Below are 23,347 nucleotides of genomic sequence, written 5' to 3'. Positions count from 1 at the left end.
GATTCCAATCATAAATAACTTCATCCACCAGAAAACGTTATTTAAATCATGAAAGAGGCAATGGTGGTGTCTTTGGATCTATATATGAAACAGCGTTATAAAATGATAAAAACAATGTAATACTGTAGAACTTCTAAGTTAGAATGAAATGTAATTTATAGTTCTACATCTCAACAATAATTCTCTAGACGTTCCACAAAAAAAATCTGGCCCTCAACCACGCTGTCCTTAACTTAGATACTGTTTATGAAAAAGAAAGTTTGCGCAGACACAGATTAATGAAGGGGTGCACTGCCCCTCCTACTCCCCATTCCACCCAATTATTTTTTCCAAGCAAAACCTCACTCCCTTCCCCACCCTGCCCCCACCCCCAACCCACTTTATATGACCAAAACCACAGTGCAAGCATTCAAGTGTCTCTTGTCTAAAATATCAGTAAAAATATTTGTCTAAATTATCAATAAATTAATAATCAATCATACTATCGACAACGTTTTTTCTTTATTTTACATTTGTAAATATTTTTAAACCTATATCCAGGCACAAATAATCTTCAGTGAACTGAAAAAGTGTGATATTCACAAGATAATGATGTTGTTCTCATTCTTTTATCGATTTAGAATATGTCTGCGAGTGGATAAAGTCTTTCGCACGCCATGCGAGAATATCCAATACGAGAAAGAAAACAAAATCGTACGATTCGTGACGCGAATTGTACAATATTTACATTTCCCATACGACTACGCGTTTATCATTATTTCTAATTTAATCCGATCGGTTAACCGCGTCCCCTAAAGCTTTAATCCCTGTCATTGAGTGCATCTTGTACACATGTGTGGATTTAGTGTGTACAGGTTTTGTAAACATGCTGCGGGGTAGAAGTTCGCGACCCATTGAACTCTCCGGATTACACATTGATAGCATTTAAAAGAATGTAACCATGCTGTTGTGTACATGAAAATACTGGATATGTCGTAAATACAGGTATGTTTGCTTATGATAGCTTTTACATTATTCAAGTATAATTGAGTGTTAACAATTTGAATTCGACACACAAAATAAATCTGTCAATAAGGCTTAGCCTTAGGAACTTTTCTAAAAATGTAAAGAGTTACTAAAAATTCATTTAATTAAATCAGTGAGTACGTTTGGTCTATCACTCTAGTCTCTATGAATCTATCGATGAATCATCTTGTGACGGATGGACTTCTAATTAAAAGATCTGTTCCGACCTACATTATTTTCAAATATCCATATTGATAAAGATCTAGATCAGCAGTGTTAAATTACACTTCTGTTTAGAAATGCGACAACAAATTGTGTCCGATTACATTGTTGATTTTATATGGACTTTAAGATAACTGATTTTAATTGTATGATAACACTATGTGACCATGGTAACTTGAATTGTAAATTAGACTTAGGCAAGTAATAACAAACCAGATCCGACTGTCCTGACCTGTTTTTGTTTCATTGATAGCTGAACAATCGTTCTAATAAACACTATCTTAAATTTAACTGTTTAAAGTGAATTGGTCTCCATGGGCAGGTTTTCCACAAGTATTTCAAATATTGATAAAAGCAATATAATTTTATCATTTGGATATTTTATGGAATATTTCTGGCAAACAAAATGGTGAAAGATTTCTAAAGTGATTTATTATGAACATACATTATATATGATGAACAATCATATTTTGTTGCATCTTAGAACACTATTATCAGTGATTTTCCTACTTATATAACAGACTCCCAAAAAGGGCCTCTTCCCAATTGAAATTTTCTTTAAAATCATGCAGTTTTCCCAAAAATCTGAACTTAAACCGGCTTTTTTCTTCCCAAATTAGCAATTTTAGCAATAATTTTTCCCAAAATCAAGAGACTAAGGCCTCTTCCCAATTTAGCGAGAAAAATCACTTATCTGCTTTATATTGATATGTAATAACTGATCTTACACACAACATCCATATATAATTCGTTTTCACTTGTTATACTAAAATTAATACTATCAAGGCCACTCTTAAAAAATTATCTGTTTGCTATTGCCGGCCGACCCAGCGAAAATGCCCCGACTCAAAAGTTTTTTTCAGCTTAAAAAAATCAGATTTTTTTTTATTTCCGCCAAATCAGCCAGGGCATTCCACCTAAAAAATTCCCTCGAAAACAAAAATAAAATCGGAGGAAAAACACACATTTTATATGTAAAGTAACGAGTGATCATTCATGAGGGCATTCTGTGCGTTACTATTTAAAGTATTTACATAAATAGCAACCAACCAGGGAAGGATATTTTCCTTACGTCACGCAGTACTGCATGCGCGCTAACTAATAATAGAACGTATCAAATTAAGGTGTGGAAACGGGATTAAAAATAATGTTTGTTCAGTTAATGAATATTTGTAAAGCTTTTATATGGTCACTAGTTTACCATGTGGTAATTTTAATGTGCTTTGGAGTACATGTTCGTTTGTTTATGACTGCCGACACAGATTAAATACTTAGCCCATGCAATAAAACATTTCTGGTAGCAGCGGGGATTCTGTCATAAAATTTACCGAAAAAATAATTATTTGGAAGCTGTGGTCATTTCATATGCATTACTGTTTTGATAGCAGACACAAGTATTGCAAAATATCTTCAAGATCATAAAAATGTAAATAAAATATCACAATCAAAATCACAGATTTACATACGTCTAATTAAACTCCATGTCAAAATGCACTTACGATTAATAATATGTCAATAATTGACACGATAAATATCCAACATTTTTTACTTGAGCAATAATTAAACATGTGTAATCATTCCTTGACAAAAAGAAATGACAGTTTTTTTTTCTGATATATAAAAAAGAGGTGGAAGTCAATTGAGTGTCGGCATTTACATAACTATTTATGGTATTAGAGATATTCCATTAGAGACTAACTCACTTTTTAAAGGTTACGATAATAATTTTGTGAAAAATACATTTAACATTCGTTAATGATTCATTGCGAAAAAAAACAACACAATCTTAATTGTTACTGTAAATACATAAATTAAAATTTGAATATTTGTAAACCTCTTATATTGTGTGCTTACTTATTTATTTATTTATTATTTATTTATTTATTTTTTTATTTATTTTTATTTATTTATTACATGCTTTTCGATGGTTTATAGAAATATATCAGTGATTTAAAACTGGTAATTTCACTGTTTGAAACAGTGAAATTACCACTTTGATAATTTCACTGTTTTGAGTTTAAGCCCATTACATTGTTTCAGTGAAATGCCAGCGTGCACAGTACTGGGTACCAACTTAATGACGTGACGCCGTAAATGACGTAAAGTTGTATTATTATTTGGCGCGCTTTTAATTCAATATTAGGTTTTATGTCTTTTTAAAACGTTTCTTTGCATATAATAAAAAGAAAATTTGTTTAGTTTAGTGTAAGATCAAAATATATTTCAACTTGTGAACACCAAAAGTTCATATTTCACTTGTGGCTGCGCCACTCGTGAAATATACCTTTTGGTGCTCACTCGGTGAAATATATTCCGATCTTACACTGAACTAAACAAATATCCTCTATTTATTTATTTATTTTATTTATTTATTTTGCAACATCGTAGTTATGTGAAATTGTGGATAACAGTAATTACGCCTAAACTGTCATAGTTATATGAACATAATCTTAATTTGGCCTAAACTGTCATAGTTATATGAACATATTCTTAATTTGGCATAAACTGTCATAGTTATATGAACATATTCTTAATTTGGCATAAACTGTCATAGTTATATGAACATATTCTTAATTTGGCATAAACTGTCATAGTTATATGAAAAAAATCTTAATTTGGCATAAACTGTCATAGTTATATGAACATATATCTTAATTTGGCATAAACTGTCATAGTTATATGAACATATTCTTAATTTGGCATAAACTGTCATAGTTATATGAACATAATCTTAATTTGGCATAAACTGTAATAGTTATATGAACTTAATCTTAATTTGGCGTAAACTTTCATAATTATATAAAAAGAATCTTAATTTGGCATAAACTGTCATAGTTATATGAAAAGAATATTAATTTGGCTTTTCATATCAATCGTTGTTTGCAAATATGAATTGATCATTTTTCGTTACCACAATGTGTAACGTTCTCATAAAAATCCGGCATAGGGTGATCCCTATGAGACAATGAAAACTGTACCAATAATATATAAAAAATTAAGGCCACAGATTGAGTCTGTTCATGAAAGATAATACTACATCGGATTCTGCCCTTAGGGCCCTAGTACTCAATGAAAAAAAAAAACCCAAAAAACCCGTGATCCCAAAGGACCACCGATTTCAATTCATTACATTGAAATGTTAATATATTGAAATGTTAAGATTTAAGAGGGCTATTTTATAACAAAAAAGCAACAACAAAATTAATAACGTTAACAGGCTTCCATCATATTGCATTTTGATAGGTAGGGAAATTATTATAACGCAAAATAAAAAAAAAGGTTTTGTTTTACTTTTCGTCATGTTCACATGTTAATTCTTTAATGTTTTGGTTAATTTTGAAGCTTGATTTAATGAAATCTATATATTGCAGGCCCTACGGTCATATTGGCCTATTTCTTCCGTTCAAGGTCACCTTTAATATATATTTTCTATTCACAAATATTTTTTCAGCGTTCATATGCCAGAACTCATATTTCATCCCTTTCGAAATGTTACTATAATTAATGATCATTCTGTGATTGTAAAGGTTCATCAACAAGAAACTTGAGCATTTTAACGAAGTCCCTATATAATATTACAAACTTGCAAAGAGGTGAAAGGGGGAGACTAACCTAGATATTCTTTTTGTGTCCATATTTAAATATTGAAAAGAAAGAAAGAAAGAAAAACATGTTTGGTAAAAAAATATAAAAACTTACGTCGGACTCTTCGATGATAGGCATATGGTAAAGTTGTAACTTGTGGCGGGAACTTATTTTTTTTCTCAGGTTTTGTAAATAAACAAATTGCCGACTTTCGATCTATAACATCGTGTACGATACATATACTAGCAAAAATCAAGAGAAATAAAACTGCGACAGCACTTTGCGTAAAATCTTCATTTGTTCTTTTCTGTTCTGTTCTAGTCGAGAAATACGATCGTTACTAGAAAATAAAGCTTTAGATGTCTGGTACTTAAACCAGACCTTTTTGCATTAATGGATTAATTCGATATCTTATCAACGTAATAACTAACCATCAACTATATAGTGTTCTCCTGTATAGCACGGTAAACTTCGTGCACACACACAAAATTAACGTGTATTAATAGAGCATCATGTGGTTCAAATATTGTTCTTGGCATCGGTTCTACAATTAATTACAGCTTGTTTATATATCAACGATCAGTCTGTCATCGGAGAATCGGTGCAAGTTTTGCACTTCCTGTCTTCTCTGTTATACTCATTTAATTGTAAACATGTCTAAATTTGCACGCGCTGTTTAATGCGTGATATTTATTAGTGAAATTCTATAAGATCGTCCCAATGTATATATAGTTGTCAGCGTTCAGTCTCTTGTACTGCATGTCCAGCTTTATATACCTGTATTTTTATATGCCCACTCCACTCTTTTATATCTTGTTTCGTAATTTGGTTAAATTTGAAATAGCGGCGTGGCCGAGTGGTTAACGTGTCGGACTTTTAATGAAAGGATTCCTGACCGCGCGGGTTCAAAGCTTGTCAAGAGCAAGCCGTTGTTTACTTGAAAAAGAAACTTTACATTCATTGCTTAGTACTGTTTTTTCCCAATAACGGATTTTTAAGCTTATAGCTTCCAACACAATCTAACTAAAAACAAATTGTATAAACTAAATCTCGAATGCTTAGGAATGTCCTAATATGTTGATATCGGCGAAAGCATTGCTGGCTCGTTCTGCAGATGCTTATGCACGGAAACTTCCTGGTACATTTCTGTTCAAACGAATCACCTAAACTATAAAGAAACACTAGCAATAAGCAAGTAGGTGAAGTGTTGTCTAAGAACAAGGATGTGGCTAAAATACAAGTGCCTCTTGTTTTGTAAATAAAAAACCGCTTTTATACAGACATTACTAAAAATTGCGTCACAATCGAAGCCGGATTGGAAATGTTTACGAAAGGAATAAATTAAACAAGGGCGCAGACATAACATGATGACCTTAGATAGCTCGCCTGAGATCCATTGCTAGAAAATGCCAGTGTGCTAATAATTCTAATCTATTCAATCTAATTGGGGAGGGCTCATTTTGACCATCAGGAGTATGATTTCATTTTAATACCTGGGCCATTGTTCACAACTTTTGTAAAGGACTACCATGATGCCTCATACTCTGAGCATTAAAGTTTCCGGGTAGGATTGTGTTTTTATAAACTTTAATTTTGAAGTCTTATTTTAGCTCAGACGGCAACCAGGTTTCTAACTTGTAGAGGATCACATACAAGGACCAATTCCTGTAAAGGTTGGTCAAACAGTTGTTTAGGAGGAAATGCTCTTGAAAGGAATTGTGGACTGTTCATCTGTTTATCTATGATTATTTTGTGCTTAGAATAAGAACCAAGAACTAGAAATGTGTTCATAGGACACTATGGACACGGGTGTCCCCATGCTGATCAACATTCCTGTAAGGTTTCATAATTCAAGGTCTAATATTTTTTTAGCCACATGCGACACAAGTTTTTACTAAGTCAAGGGCAATAACTATACAAATATTGAATAAATCCACTAGCAAACCCCACGGTGCACGAAATCATTCCACAGATTAAATGTTCTGGAACAAAACAGTTTCTAGTTTGATGTGGATATTTATCTACAATGGGGCTCATATTTTTCAATAAGTTTTTCAAATATTGAAAAGAAAATCAGTAGAAATGTACCATATGGATATTGTTATAAAACGTGTTGATTAAGTTCTTAGTGACAAAAAATGAACATTTATAAAATGTTTGTTTTAATGGGTTTTACGTCTCACACTTGCCAACAACATCTACCATATATATAATTATTTCATTGTTTGTTAACATGTATGGTACTAAAATTATTTATTGTTTTTACAGACCTTGCATTATAGAGCACTTCACTGTAAGTAGCAGTGACGTCATGCATGCGATTTTCGGTCTTAAATATATAATTATACAAACATATTTCTTTCATACAGGTATTTTGGAATTAATCTTTTTCAAAATTCAAACAATAATTTAGTAAACTACAGGCAATATATATATATATATATAGCTTTATACATTCTTAAGTACCTAAGTCATTTTTTGTGGAAATTATATTTTGTCGTAAATTCAGACGATTTTATTATAACAAAAACTGCTGTTTTGCAGAAACGCTCGTAAACCACAGCTCAAATTGCCGGCAATCAAAACTCAATTAAACTACAGGAGTCAAAAGGCGTGCTGCCAGTTTGAGCAATTAAAGTTTTTATATGATTCTTAGATAAATATCAGCAGACGATAAACGCAACTTGTTGGCGTGATTTTTATGTTATAAATCGGTATAAAAGAAGCTAAAGAGTTTTTGTTGTTTGTTGTAAGGATTATCCTATTTTAAATGAAATGACTTTGATGAAGTTGTGCTCACTTTGGTCATTAATAACAATCTAAGAATCTTGAGAATATGTATGCTAATTTGAGCCGCGTCACGACAAAACCAACATAATGGGTTTGCGACTAGCATGGATCCAGACCAGCATGTGCATCCGTGCAGTCTGATCAGGATCCATGCTGTTCGCTTACAAACCCTATAACAAGTAGAGAAACTGATAGCGAACAGCATGGATCCTGATCAGACTGCGCGGATGCGCAGGCTGGTCTGGATCCATGTTGGTCGCAAACGCACTATGTTGGTTTTTTCGTGACGCGGCTCATTTATTATTGTTTGTGATATGGCTGGAAACCAATATCGCCTGTAACACAATATTTAATGTGAAGGACGTTTGTTAAGATGCATGTACGAGTTGTAACCCCCGACCCCTGTCGCCACAGGTAACTGCACGATAAGCTATTTCAAATCTTATCATTGGGGCGGTTTTCTTATTAGTGGAAGGGTGGCGTGTGTGTGTGCGTGTGTGTGTGTGTGTTTGGGGGGGGGGGGCTGTTGAAGACAGATATGTCCAGGTTGTGGACATTAAGACGCAGAACCGGTATTTGATGGCTTTGTTAATCCAAAATTGAAGTGCCTCTTCTCCCCGGGGGTTGGAGATTAATGTAGCATATGCATATAGCACCTAATGATTTATTGTTAAGGGTTAAGCATGTTTTCTTTGTAGTCGTTAAGTATGTTCTTTCACGTGCGATTTTTTTTTATCTCCGAGTAACATCTAAACATTTATCTGCAAACAATTACATTATTGCTTTTGTTTGCAGAACTTTATCTTCTGTGATTTTTAAATTAAATCCAAGATTTGCTTAATAGATTTTCTATATTTAAATTGTTTTCTAATCTTTTGCAAAGTGTTATGAATCAAAATATATCTGAGTAATTAAATTGCCACTGTTATACGAGGTTTATGTTCCTTGGTTGTTTTTGGATTTTAATCATTGGGAATTTGATAATCCAGAAATCCCCGCTATTCCTTGGTGTGGGGGAGGGGCGGCACAATTTACTGGTACATTAGTGACAATAATTTACTTGAAAAAGCTACCCAGCTCCCTTATTGAAGGTCAGAGGTTCGATCTTGTTTGGTTTCTTCTCGTGTCTCAATGAACTGCGGAGCATCCACTAATGAAACTGGAACGTCGCTGTAATTTTCATAAACAAAAATAATTCAAAACTAACAACGTGTTTTTTTACTGATTATCTACATATGTGTTTTACTGTTCCTCATACGCACTTTATCGCATACTCATCGATGGCCATGAACTTTTTGATGTAGATGCAAAATTTAATGATGAGAAAAGCATGATACTGTTTATCTATCTAAGGTCATCGCGTACTTAAAACGATTTTATTCTCTAGGGAAGATTTACAAAGTAAACTAGTAAACTATTAAGTATATAAAAAAAATCTACATCCTGTCTTCTACATGTAGATAATTTTTTGTAGATACATGTAGTTGATATACTGGCAGAAAGAGCGAAAAGGTACGCTTGTTTATTTATAAATATAATTCTTCTTAGTGTCGAATATTCGACAAAAAAGTTTGACATAGATTGTCATTGTTCATCTGTCCGTATGTTTTACAGCTTTTTATGCTTATTTCTGTGTAAATTAAGTTACGCAAAGACATAAAGTTAATATGTAGAGACCGAGTTACGGTCCTTGTATTAATGTATTTGTTAAAGATTTGCCGAAAAAGATGTACCAGAATGTACGTTTGTTCGACTTTCACTTGTTTTATGAACAGAGTTATTCCCCTTTACCAATGTTTATAATTCGTTTATGGTATAATTTGTCTGGAGACAAAAAAAAACAAAACAAAAACAACAAAAAACAAAAACAAAAAACTATGCTTGCGCATGAAATTGGAAAAAAATGTAGTTTTATATAGCCTTTGTTTCGTTGAGAAACCCGGTTTTCGTATGTAACTTAAGGTAATGTTAAGAACTTAACACATTTCTTTGAACTTTTATTGAATAAAGTAGTCATGACTTCATAGAATTATATATAATTGGAGGAGTGTAAGGTTCTTCATTTCATCCTCTTCCATAGCTGGTTATATCGCAATAAAAACCTAGGTTATAGATTGAATCGGCAGCTGCATGCAATGATGTTGTTTTAGCGGAAGTTGTTGGTATTTTTTTTGTCTGGGATAATACCGCAATACAGATGATAGTTCGTTTTAACCTCAATTTAAAAGAAGATAGGTCACCAAATGCAGACATTTTCTGAATATTGAATTGTGTGCATTGTGAATGTGGTCGTCAGCGCGATTTGTGTTATGCAATAAGTATATTAAAAGTAGTGGAATTCGTCTACAATATCTGACGCGTTGCAAGAATTGCATCATCGTACGATAATTTGTGGTTAAGAGAATTACTGGATTAATTTTGGGAATAGATTTATGTTGGATGTTTAGGTGAGGAGCGCATGTTTTTTGGGGATAAATTTACGGGTTTTATTAAAGCTATTTTTCGCTTTGTTATAAATTTGTTTAGACTTTAGGTGAAATGTGCTGTCCTTGAATAAGGTGCAATCCTTGAAAATAATAAATATTTCAGTGCCTTGATGCCAGTGGCTTTTAAAATTGGCAACAGTTAAACACTGTCACTTATAAGTTGTATACAAATTTATGCTTTTTAAGTTAAGTATATGATTGAAATATTAAGATGGTAGATTTAACGTGGTCAGTTAGTTTAATTACTGGTTTTTATACATGAAATAAAATATGTTGACTTCTGAGTGCCCTCTATATTACATTGCACTTTTAATACAATCGCACTCGAAACAAACAGTCCGTTATTGTTCCCAACTTCCCAGTGTGTACTGACCTGATATTTATAGAGAGATTGATGTGAAAAGTAGCGTCTATTTTAGTTAGAGGTTGGTAAGTACATGTGAAACATGTATGGTAAAATGTTGTCAGATGATAATTTGTTTTCATTGGCTGACTGTCGGTATATTCCGTTGTTTGTTAAAAATTTATAGACAGCTGTTTTTGATATTTGAATGTGATTTGGGTAGGTATTTCCATTTCGAAATTCGCAGGTATTTAGATTTTAACATTTTTTAAGAAATAAAATTATATAAAGGTGAACATGTGGGGTCATTCAACACTGATTCTAGAAGAGAAGTAACTTTATTTCGGAAATAACTATTTTTGTCAATTGTATTTTCAGATAAAGCTCGATTTGAGGTAAGAGGGTAGGTGTTGGTGTGACCGGAAGTAGTATGCTGTTGGCGGGGCCTGTGACCGAAAGATGACATATGGACCATCTCTAAAATGGCGCTTTCCATTCCAAGAAAAACTCGAACTTAGGAAGCTCGATTTCAGGGTTGTATTTATAACATTGTGTCTTGTCGTGGTGTTTATTGTTTCGGTGTCGTTTTCATATTACTCTTCACTGCCAGTTTCATTAACTCAGAGCCAGTTACATCATCTTCATGTACTAGAGGTAGACCGTATCATCATCTCTAACATAAGTAAACGAAAAGTAGCTTCATCAGAAGACGATGAAACCCTTGCAAAATCAGAAGTGACAACAAAACAAATTGAAAAAGTGTTTTCAAAGTTGAATTTGAATATTGTGAAATTGAATTATACTGAGACAAATATTGACGTGGCAGAAATCGACAGTGACAGCTACGATGCAGACGACAATAGTAATACAACGCTGGCAGCGAATGCAGCGCACGTGCAAGGAATTAACTGGAATGATACAAGACTGGATATTCTTCACATGGTATTAATTATTAAAATTCTTTATGTTATATTTGAACTTGAATTATTTGTGTATATGTTTCATTATCATTATGTCAAAGTTTTCAGATTTTTTTTTTCATCATTTGATATATATTTTTTTGAACGAAAATAACATGTAAAGTTAACAGCGATAATTACAAGTATAAATGGTAGCTTTAGCGTTATGTTTGCTTTGAAAATGGTCATTTGTGTTTGATCGAGAGTTTCAGAGAAATATGATTATTGTGATAACAACTTAATTTTAAGTAATGATTTTGAATCGAAAGAAATATTTAATTTGTATAATTCAGGATCATTTAAGTGAATTGACCTTTCATTGTGAGAAAAGTAGTCCGGTTTTCTAAATGCATATAGAAATGTCAATGTCATAAAAGTCTAGTTACCTGTACATGTCTACCATCTGATCAGGAATACTCTTTCCGGTTAACCAGATTATATTTTCAAAAACAATATTGGACTATAACAGTAATTTATTGAATATTAATACGTTATTTTATACTAGACTTACCTAGAAAAAGAAATGTTGATTTTCATCGCAGCCCAAAAAGCAGTATGATACGAAATTCAAAAATCCATGCTGGTACGAACCTCTCGCCAACTCTCGACCGTACGAGAACAACACATATGCCCCATTCTCGCCGTCTGCTAAACGTGTTCTGGCCAAGATGACGGAGCATTGGGAGGAGCAATTCGACACCGGAAATGAACGGAACAGCAGACTTCGGTGCCTTCCGTATTTCTTGATTATCGGTCAGCCAAAATGCGGCACGACGGACTTGTTTTGGAAGATTGCGCAACATCCGGATATAGAAGCGCCACCTATTAAGGAATTACACTGGTGGTCAAGAAGTAGACAAGGTGAGTTCATATGGTTAACTAAAGTTTAGGCCTTTCAATAATTATTCACTTTTGCAACATTCTCAAAATTCTAGAAAATAGAACAAGAAAAGATTTTTTTCTTATTATAGTAAATACACATTTATATCAATTTATAGTATAATAAATGTTATTTTCTGTTGAACATTTTAACATTTTGCTATCTGTAAAACAGGTTAGACACAGTGAAATGAAGAATGTATGGATAAGTCAAATTGGTATTTGAATCCATTTAATAAGATTTTGATTTCATTAATGTAATAAATTGCAGAAAGAAAAGTTCTATTTTAGATAGCACATGTTTCAGATGTTAACGTTTGTTTCTCGATAGGCACACATACCTTCAATCTGCCTAATTGATTGTTTAATTAGACTGATCGAAAATTAATTATTATTTCAATGTACATTTTTTTCATGTCATTAAACTGACACGTGAGATGTTATTATTATTTTACTATCTGAAACCAAAATTTAACAAGAACTCGGAAAGCCGATTGCTTATTCTCCGCATCACTTGCGTGTCATTTTTACAAGCTTTTTTTTTCAAATTCAAAGTTGAATTGTTTCCTTGAATATAACATGCCACTTATCCCCCTGTTTTCCTGGTCTACACGGATGATATAAACAAGAGCTTGAAATAATAATCTTCGTAGTGTCGTAGGGGTGGAGTGATTATTTCACTTAAAAGCTTGAATGTTGCTATACTACCTCGACGAGAGGGACTTAGGTCTCATAAATCAGGAATGAAATACTATTAAAGATTGTTTTGTTTTTTTCTTCCGGGAAGCTTTTTAGTGTTTTACCCACAAATCTTGATAGATCAGTCTTAAATAAAATATTTTATTTCAGAGATTAAAAAAATTCTTTCTTTTCAGGCCGAAGATTTTCCTATTCAAAAATCATTCCATTTAATGACTATGTCGATATGTTTGACCGTGCCGCTTTACATATAGAGCAGAGACTTCATAACCTTACTGCAGGCCTGATAAATAGTTCCCAGGAATCTTACGCTGGAAAAAATAGTGCCGTCTTCGAAACTCAGAAAATTACAGGTATGCGTATGCAATGCAATTTATTGCATATTACTAAAGTTATGTTGATGACAAAAACATATATTTCACCATCTTTTCTTTTATTGTCCCCCGCCTTTTCGAAGAAAAAAGGGGGATATAGTCATAGGCTCCGTCCGTCTGTCCGAGCAAATATTTTGGGTTTAGGGGCTATATAACAGTAAAGAGAACAAAACAGAACAATAGATTCATTCCGTGATCAAAGGGTTTAAAATAACAAAGGAAATAGCCCCTAGAGCCAAAATGTTGGAACGTACGTCCGTCCGTCACACTTGCGTGTCGGGTTCATAACTTTGTCATTTATCAAAGGAATCTGAAATAACTTGGCACAAATGTTTGTTATAATAAGACAATGTGTCATGTGCAGCAACCAGACCACTACCTCCAGGGTCAAGGTCGCACTTGCTCATTAAAGGTCAACATTGTCTATTTGATGGTATATGTCGTGTCCGGTCCATAACTTTCTTATCTTTGAAGGGATTTTGTAAATACTGGCCACAATTGTTCATAATAATGAGACGATGTGTCATGCGCAACAACCGGTCACCTACCTCCAACGTCAAGGTCACACTTTGAGGTCAAAGATTAACATAGTCTGTTACAGGGTATATTTTGTGTCTGGTCCATAACTTTTTCATAGATCAAGGGATTTTAAAAATACTTTGCACAAATAATCACAATAATAAGATAATATTTCAGACGCAAAACATGGGTCCCTACCTCCAAGGTCACACTTAGAGGTCAAAGATTGACATAGTCTGTTATAGGGTATATTTCGTGTCCGCTCTATAACTTTTTCATAGTTCAAGGAATTTTGAAAATACTTGGCACAAATAGTAATATTAATAAGACTGTCATGCACAACACCTGCACCCTACCTCCAAGGTCAAGGTCACACTTAGAGGTCAAAGGTTAACATGATAGATTTTAAAATTCCGTGTTTCATTTTACTAGGATTTCTTTAATAAATTTATTGTTGCATTTGCAGATCTAGCATTGATCATAATTTTGGTCTGAAAGTCCTGAGATCCATACTTCAATCTTTTGAAATAGCACAATTTTATTTTATTTATTTTATTTTATTCCGAGGCGGGGAAGTTGGTAACTCTGTTGCAAATTCTTGTTTCTTTATATTATCTATTAATAATGGTACATCTATCATGTACCATCAGCATTTTTGCTTAGGCATCCGATTTAAATTTTGAGAATGAAAATTTTATTACAGTACTATTATAAGTATGTCATAACCTATGGTAGATTTGATAGACGGGCGGAAATTATAAATCCTCTTTGAAATCCTGAACCCGTGCAATAAAATGTTTTTTACTGTACCTATCATAGACAATCAAACTAAAAAACGCCCCTCAGAATACAATTCATTTTTACCAGAGATATAAAAATATTCTGTACTTCTCTTTAATCAGCTTTAAACATAACAATCATTATTGTTATTTTAATAATATTTTGGTTATTTAGTCAATTTGTTTATTTATAGCCACCACCGGAAACGATAGATTATGAGCGACTCACGAAGGGAAGTGTGAGTCATTTTTAGCTGATCTATTTCGAAAAAAAAAATTTCGAGCTATTATGATCGCTGCGCACTGTTCTCGTTGTCGTCGTGCAGAATCTTTTACCCGATTTTTTTAAGAATTCTAAATTTATTAACACATAACTTAAAACAATTAAACTATATGGCAAGACGCAGTTGTAAAACAAGGGATATAATCCTGAAAGGACTATTTTTAAGTTGTGCCCCCTTTTTAAACAAAATGTTTCAAAACTATCAAAGGTATCAACATAAAACTTTGAATACTTGATTATCATGACATGGCGTAGTTGCAGGACAGGGGGCATTATTCTGAACAGAATATTTTTTGAGTTATTATGTCTCTTTTGCTAAAAATATTTTGTTTTAATTGGTTATTGGTTGTATAAAATTCTAAAAATTATCAAAAATGTTGACATGATTTTAGGTATGCTTGATAATAGGGACAAAGCACATAGGAACCGTAAAAACAAGTGACATATTGCGTAATCAGTATTTCTAGAGTTGTGCCCCATTTTTAAGTTTTGTATACCCAATCTTTTGAACATCACAAAATTATTCATGCTACAAAAAGTGAAGTAATAAAAGCCGTAACACTCCTGACATTATATTTTACTCGTTGTCCTTAATAGACGAGCGTTGGCACCGCACACAGTGCAATTTTATTTTGTGGGAAGTGGGTGGGGCACCGCACACAGTGCAATTTTATTGTGTGGGAAGTGGGTGGGGGCACCGCACACTGTGCAATTTTATTGTGTGGGAAGTGGGTGGGGGCACCGCACACTGTGCAATTTTATTGTGTGGGAAGTGGGTGGGGGCACCACACACTGTGCAATTTTATTGTGTGGGAAGTGGGTGGGGGCACCGCACACTGTGCAATTTTATTGTGTGGGAAGTGGGTGGGGGCACCGCACACTGTGCAATTTTATTGTGTGGGTGGGGCACCGCACACTGTGCAATTTTATTGTGTGGGGAGGAGGTGGGGGCACCACACACAGTGCAATTTTATTGTGTGGGAAGTGAGTGTGGGCACCGCACACTGTGCAATTTTATTGTGTGGGAAGTGGGTGGGGGCACCGCACACTGTGCAATTTTATTGTGTGGGGAGGGGGTAGGGGCACCGTACACAGTGCAATTTTATTGTGTGAAGAGGGGGTGGGGGCACCGCACACAGTGCAATTTTATTGTGTGGGGAGGGGTGGAGGAAGGGGTTTGTGCAGTAAAGTACAAAAACGTACATACTCTTTAGCTTAAGTTCTAGGATAACCAACAGTTTGTAAGTATGCATAAATGTCAAGTTACATGACGTTGTTTAAAGTTTCGTAAGGAAGACAAGCGCACAATTTAGTTCAAGTAGTGAATCAAGTGATTGAATTTAGAATTGCTGGCAACTGGTGTAAAACAGGAATAAAAAATCGAAGTTAATTTGTTCCTCAATTTATTTCTATTGGTTAAACATTGCATATAAAAATAAAAGTGGAATTTAAGTGATACTTGAGGTGATGACATTTTAGAATTGTTTCCCTGATTAATAGTACTAGTACTTCACAAGAAATGTGCTTTAAAAAATCAAATTCCTATTACCCACCCCAAATTAAATTGATTTCATTGCAAATCAGCAACTCATTTTAAATATGATCCTATTTAAGGTCCATTATGCATCAGAGGTGCTAACATTTTTATTTCTAAAAATCTGTTGTTGTTTTTTTTGTTTGTTTGTATGTTCTATTGCAAATGTAATAGTCTGAACATGAATATGTAAATCGGCGATAAGTCTTAACATGGGGATCGTCAAAACATTTTTTGTACCCGTTTCATATTATTATATTCTCTCATTTTCCAAATGTTATACTTGTAGATAAATTTTATTATTTACATACCACGGTTAAGCTTAAGAACAGATTACTCTTACATGATACTCCTATGCTTGTTTACATAGGAGTTGTTTCCCTTATTATCAACTACAAATGATTTTTAGTTCGAAAACATGATTTTATTGAGAATGCATTCAGTCAGCACTGATCAAGTGCTTCATGCTGCAAACGTATAACATGTTTTACTACTCTGACTCTGGGCGACCTTTTAATCAGTGTGAATGTGTGTTCGTCCGTCTGTCCATTCTATCATGACGTATGGTGCTTCAGGATTCTTTTACATGCTAATAATAAACAAGTGACAGTCTGAATATAAGTGTATGTGGAAGTTAACTGTATTTTCTTGGAGTCTGTGAACTAGAAAATTTATATTAGAATCTGTGTTAGGTTTTTATTTGTTTGGGTCGTCAGACCAAACAAATAATGGTAGCGAAATTTCAGACTCTAATGCTGTTAATTGCAAGTGCCGAAAGTAGTCCGCATTTTTGAAGCGGTTACTTCCCTTTATATGTAAGGGGGCAGGGGACCTAAAAATGAACAATTTTGTATTTCAGTGTGACCAGAAACACAATTCCAAATATTTCAAAATCTGTTTCGCAGATAACCAGTTGCACAGCATTATTCAATGATATATGACATACATTGAAGAAAATAATAGTTTGCATGCATTGCTCCTTCAAAAAATGACTGACAGCAATTTATATTTACCCCCACCCAGCCAAAATCACACCTAAAATATACCAATATGGGCAATCTTCATGAAGGTGCAGCATACTCCAGAATCCGCCCGATTCCTTTAAAAATATCAGTAACACGCAGTGCAAGCTATGTCATTTTCAGAAATTACCAATAAAGTGTCTGTGATACGTTTAGATTTTTCACAAAATTTATCTGAAATTTCTTACTTGTTTGGCGCCAACTGTCAAAGCTTGATTTTTAACCTTTTCACCTCCATTCGGAGAGTCAGAAATACATATAAAGCTACCAAAATGCTTAGTTTCGGGTAAAAACCCAAAAATACTTCTCATTTCCTACACACAAACAAGAAAGAATTACAATGACAGAGAAATATCAGAAGTTATCACTACCTTCAAAACACCATGTCTGAGTTATTAAAAAATTTGACCGGGGCCATCATTCGAATATGTCCCCTGCCTCCTAACACTTAGGCCGAAAAATTTAGGGGAGATCACTGCGTAAATATGGTAACATGACAGGCGGATTAATTTTCAAGCAAAATAATTCCCGAATGGTCGAAGATTTCTAATATTGTTTTATTCTTTATAGATATACATGCTTATAGTAATCGCCATGATTATTTACACTAGAAAACAGTTAGCGTCGTTTCAAACCCTAACTAGAATAATATGGTTTTCTTCAGGCCATTAACATATAAATTCACCGTGACCGAGGGGTTGCGCGCTCGCTTAGGAAGCGATTGGTCTGGAGTTCAAATCCCAGTTAAGGCAACTAATTTTTTTTAATTGCTTTAGTCAAATAAACATTGGATCGAATATCAGTGTTGCAATTAGTCTTATAGCAATTCTACTACAATTAAAACGCTGGAAAGCATTGGTGGCACTATACAAAAACAAATTGTTTTATAATCTCACAACCTTCACCTATCTTACATTCTGAGACCCAAACAAATTCAGCACCTTCTGTGCTTTGATTTAATATTCTGTTCATTATCCTCTACTCTTTTTTCAAAATTAGATTGTTTTCTTTAGTATTTTCTTTTTTCCTTATTTCACTGACACATGTCATTATTGTTTATAGCAATAGATATTATGTTTGTGCCTTATGTATGTATTCTAGGCTTAATGAGTGTTCATCCGCCCTTTCAGGCACTGAAAGTACGGACCCTGGACATGTTACCATGTATGTCCTTAAATGCTATAATCAACCTTTGAGGACATGAATGATGGCATGTCCGGGGTCCGTACTTGTTTGTCCCTTAAAAAAATCTTTAATCTTACAAAGCTTATACTCTAACTACCGCAATTCTGTTTCAAGGTGAGGCGAGCGTGTCTTTATTCTGGGACAATAATGATTGGATGAAGTTTCCGGAGAACCTTGGTCAGCGAGAACCTCTATATATAGTGCCTCATTACATACGTCATATTATACCGGACACTAAACTCATTATCATGTTAAGGAACCCAGTTGAAAGGTAGATTATATCTTCGTTTACCCTTATTTGAGTCGCGTCACAACAAAACCAACGCAATGCGTTTGCGACCAGCATGGATCCAGACCAGCCTGCGCATCCGCGCAGTCTGATCAGGATCCATGCTGTTCGCTTACAAACCCTATTACAAGTAGAGAAACTGATAGCGAACAGCATGGATCCTGATCAGACTGTGCGGATACGCAGGCTGGTCTGGATCCATGCTGGTCGCAAACGCATTACATTGGTTTTGTCGTGATGCCGCTCATTTTTTTTCCTGGATATTTAATTTTGATATTTTTATTAAACTAATATATATAGTATTTCTTGTTAAGAAATAAGAATAGAAGGTTTGCATAAACATGCATAAAGTAATATAAGTTTTTTTCTCCAGGTTTAAGGTTTAACATTAAAGTGAATTGGTTAATCATTAAGTCAGTTAATCATAATTAAATTATTTTTGTCTTTTTTTCAGAATGTATTCGGATTACCTCTATTTTCATTCCACAAACAAGTCACCAGACGACTTCCATTCTGCTGTTGATTTAGCTATTAGATTATATTCTAATTGTACATCGTTGTACAGTGTTCGCCAGTGTGTATATGATACAAATTTAGCCAACAAAGTCAGGGTAAGCCAAGTTGCATATAACAAACAGTGATGACATGATGACGTTAATCTGCACGAGCGGGTACACGCGCTAATATATAAATAGCAATCTTAAATTGCACTCAGTTGAACAAATAGCTAACGATATTTTTTTTCCACTTGTTTTCACAGTCTTATTTTCAGGTAAAATATTTTTTTGGAAATTTAGATTTAAATCTCGTGAGAATAATAACTTTTCATTCTGGCAGGATAACTGACATGTGTTTCTACAACTTACATGCATATATATTCTAATGGTAGATATTATTTATGTTATATTATAGGTAAGACTCCGGGTCGGAATGTACAGTGTTTATTTCAAGGACTGGTTACGGTTATTTCCCCTGAAACAGTTCTTTGTCTTACGACTAGAAGATTATTCTAAACGTCCTGTGGAATATGTCAAACAAATCTACCGTTTTCTTCAAATAAGTACGTATACTAAACACTTTATTTTTAGAAATTATACATTTATTATATATGTACATAAGTGTAATGATTTGTTACTTTCGTCACCGTAGAAGAAAATATAAAAATAAAAACTTTCATCACATGAAGAAGAAAATAAAATGATAAGTTATTTTTTTTAATTGGTTGACAAGGGAGGCTTTAAGGTTCTTAAATATTGTCTTTAAACAGGAGTTTGGAGGTACATGTATATAGATTTGCCCCTTCGCGTCCGTCACGCTTTCCAAGTGTCATCCTATCCGTCCGTCGACTGACGTAACAGCGGAATATTTGGGCATCCGTGTCCCATATACATGTACATAGTACATATACATTTATGTTTACCTTAGTCATACGCAGAACTGTATCTGTATTTAGCTCTTATATTTGTTATTCATTATGTGACATGTATATAGAGGATATTCATGGTTTTTTTCTATAAATACAGGATTTATTTTCATCGAGTGATATGAAAATGAATATTTCATGAGTTGCGGTAGCCACGAGTGAAATGATATAATTTTCATACCACAAAATGAAAATTAATCGTGTATTTATAGAAAAAAATCTTAAATTTTTTGTATATTATATACATTTTTCTTTTTGATATTACAATTTGAAAGATTCCCCTTAAAATGTGTATAGGCTGAATTAAGAAGAAAGTAGTCCGGCAAGACACCAGTGAAAATACGGAAAATATGTTTCACTGAAGTGAAAAATAAATTTTTTGACAGTGAAAATACGAAAAATTAAAATACTCATTTTATTTCATCAATATTTCTCAATATTTCATTTATAAGTATATAATAAAGTATGTTATTTAAATTTTACCTTATCACAACAACAGGGGATGTAACAAAAGAGGAGGAAGAGCTTGTGTGTACGTCACCTGGTAGAAATGCACGAAAACCCGAGGATAAACTTCTAGGCGGAATGCACGAGAAAACTAGGTCACTTTTGAAGGAGTTTTACCAACCATTCAATCAAGAGCTAGCACGAATGCTCGGACATACTAAATTTTTATGGTCAGATAAAAAGCACTAATTTCATGTGTTTTTTATGTGATATGAGTACAATTTATGAAAAAGTGTGATTTTGAGATATTGAACTTTGGTTCATTTTCAAAGAATTCGTTGGCTTTTTATAAGTCCAACGTGAACATGATGAAGGTGGATTTCAAAATGGCCAGTGATGAAGAATGTTTTATATAGAGGTTACTATTTTTTGTTGACCATTGTAAAACAGACATATGTTATGCGATATTAACTGCATGGTTGTGAGTAATTACAGTAACATTGAGCATGTGTGTGGTGAAATTGATGGAACAAACAGACTTGTGTTGAACCAATACTATTACTTTATGTATTCATAAATCACTTTAGTATTTATGATTGAGTGATTTGTGGTGCTACACAACACAGTGGATAAAGAATAGTATTTGAAAATTATAACCTTAAACCTGCTTGAACCTGAGGTGGTCAGCCTTTGCCACCAGTATAGAGGCAGGCCAGCCAGCACGTCCATGCAGTCTGAGATCAGGCTCTAAACTGCTGTTAGCTCAGATTTTGCATTTTGATATTAAATCCATTCAAACTGAAATGAAATGTTCCAAATTCAAAGCGCTGGACAAATCCATTGTACAAATTCAGCAGGTGAAGTGTTAAAGCATAATAATAAAGAGAGTAAGGAGCTGTAATTACATGTATACTGTATAGTGAAAGAGAAATGTTTAGATATGTAGAACCATGACAAATTGATAATCTACCCTAATTGTAACGTTCCTTGATATATTAAATTGTTAACTTGTCCGCCGATTTTTATCAATTATATTTAATTTTTATTGATTATATGTATGACTATTTCTGGTTGTAAACAATGACGTAATTGTTTATTTTAAGCATTAATTTTTTAGCTCGTCTGGTCAAGCTTTTGAGAGCACTGCCTCATTGTTGTCCTGCAATTACTTTAATGTAGCTCATTTTAAAACATATGAAAAGATATCAACATGAAACTTGGAATTCTTGCTTATCATGACAATGTGCAGTTGTCAGACAAGGGGCACAATTCTGAAAGCTGCATTTTTAGCTCGACTATTCGATAAGAATAAGTAGAGCTATTGCAGTCACCCGAGCGTCGGCGTCGGCGTAACCACTTATGTTAAAGTTTTTGTAATAGTTCAAATATTTTCAAAGTCCATAGACATATGGCTTTGAAACTTTACACACTTGTTCACCATCATGACCCCAACCTGTAAACAGGAGGAGGTAACTCTATTAAGCATTTTGACAGAATTATGCCCCTTTTTCGACTTAGAATTTACGTTAAAGTTTTTGTAATAGTTCAAATATTTTCAAAGTCCATTGACATATGGCTTTGAAACTTTACACACTTGTTCACCATCATGTCCCCAACCTGTAAACAGGAGGAGGTAACTCTATCAAGCATTTTGACAGAATTATGCCCCTTTTTCGACTTAGAATTTACGTTAAAGTTTTTGTAATAGTTCAAATATTTTCAAAGTCCATTGACATATGGCTTTGAAACTTTGCACACTTGTTCACCAGCATGACCCCAACCTGGAAACAGGAGGAGGTAACTCTATCAAGCATTTTGACAGAATTATGCCCCTTTTTCAACTTAGAATTTACGTTAAAGTTTTTGTAATAGTTCAAATATTTTCAAAGTCCATTGACATATGGCTTTGAAACTTTGCACACTTGTTCACCATCATGACCCCAACCTGTAAACAGGAGGAGGTAACTCTATCAAGCATTTTGACAGAATTATGCCCCTTTTTTGACTTAGAATTTACGTTAAAGTTTTTTGTAATAGTTCAAATAATTTCGAAGTCCATTGACATATGGCTTTGAAACTTTGCACGCTTGTTCACCATCATGACCCCAACCTGTAAACAGGAGGAGGTAACTCTATCAAGCATTTTTTTTACTATCAAGCACTAAGAATAGTCGAGCGTTGCTGTCCTACCGACAGCTCTTGTTAGAGTTACGCCCCTTTTGAACTTTGTCGATAGTTGTTGCCCGAATATGACGAGCATTTACACCACATGCAGGGCTCTTTTTTCTGTCTCTAATTGGTCCACAATTTTGTTTTATAATGAATATATAATAAAAACGTAATAATTAATATCAAACAATAATAATTTATTTTTTTTGTATTCATGCATTTATGTCTTTCAGTTAATATTTTGCAGTGGCCAATTTGAATTTGGTCTGTCATAAGAAATATGTTAGTGAGTTTATTGCCTCTCTTGAAGCCCACTAAGGAATATTTTTTATAGACAATGAGATAGAAAAATTTA

At 33.7% G+C, this 23,347-nt stretch overlaps 1 protein-coding gene across 3 annotated transcripts; it reads left to right on the top strand.

Moving 5' to 3' along the window:
* Window positions 1–681: 681 nt before the first annotated feature.
* Window positions 682–21,863, top strand: LOC132729154 (carbohydrate sulfotransferase 15-like). Of its 3 annotated transcripts, none has more exons than XM_060714896.1 (8): window positions 682–984; window positions 10,810–11,373; window positions 11,933–12,251; window positions 13,145–13,321; window positions 18,779–18,935; window positions 19,408–19,564; window positions 19,866–20,013; window positions 20,876–21,863. In XM_060714896.1, the coding sequence occupies exons 2-8, from the start codon at window positions 10,891–10,893 to the stop codon at window positions 21,070–21,072; spliced, it is 1,638 nt and encodes a 545-aa protein (XP_060570879.1). In that variant the 5' UTR covers window positions 682–984; window positions 10,810–10,890; the 3' UTR covers window positions 21,073–21,863. The 3 variants fall into 3 exon arrangements, with proteins under 3 accessions (XP_060570879.1, XP_060570881.1, XP_060570880.1); XM_060714898.1 differs by lacking the exon at window positions 682–984 and adding an exon at window positions 9,918–10,049; XM_060714897.1 differs by lacking the exon at window positions 682–984 and adding an exon at window positions 10,519–10,650.
* The last annotated feature ends 1,484 nt before the right edge of the window (window positions 21,864–23,347 follow it).

Source organism: Ruditapes philippinarum, unplaced genomic scaffold (assembly GCF_026571515.1).
Source record: "Ruditapes philippinarum isolate M1 unplaced genomic scaffold, ASM2657151v2 ctg1843_1_1_1_1, whole genome shotgun sequence".
NCBI classification, from domain to species: Eukaryota; Metazoa; Mollusca; class Bivalvia; order Venerida; family Veneridae; genus Ruditapes; species Ruditapes philippinarum.
This window is presented reverse-complemented; position numbering and strand designations above follow the sequence as displayed.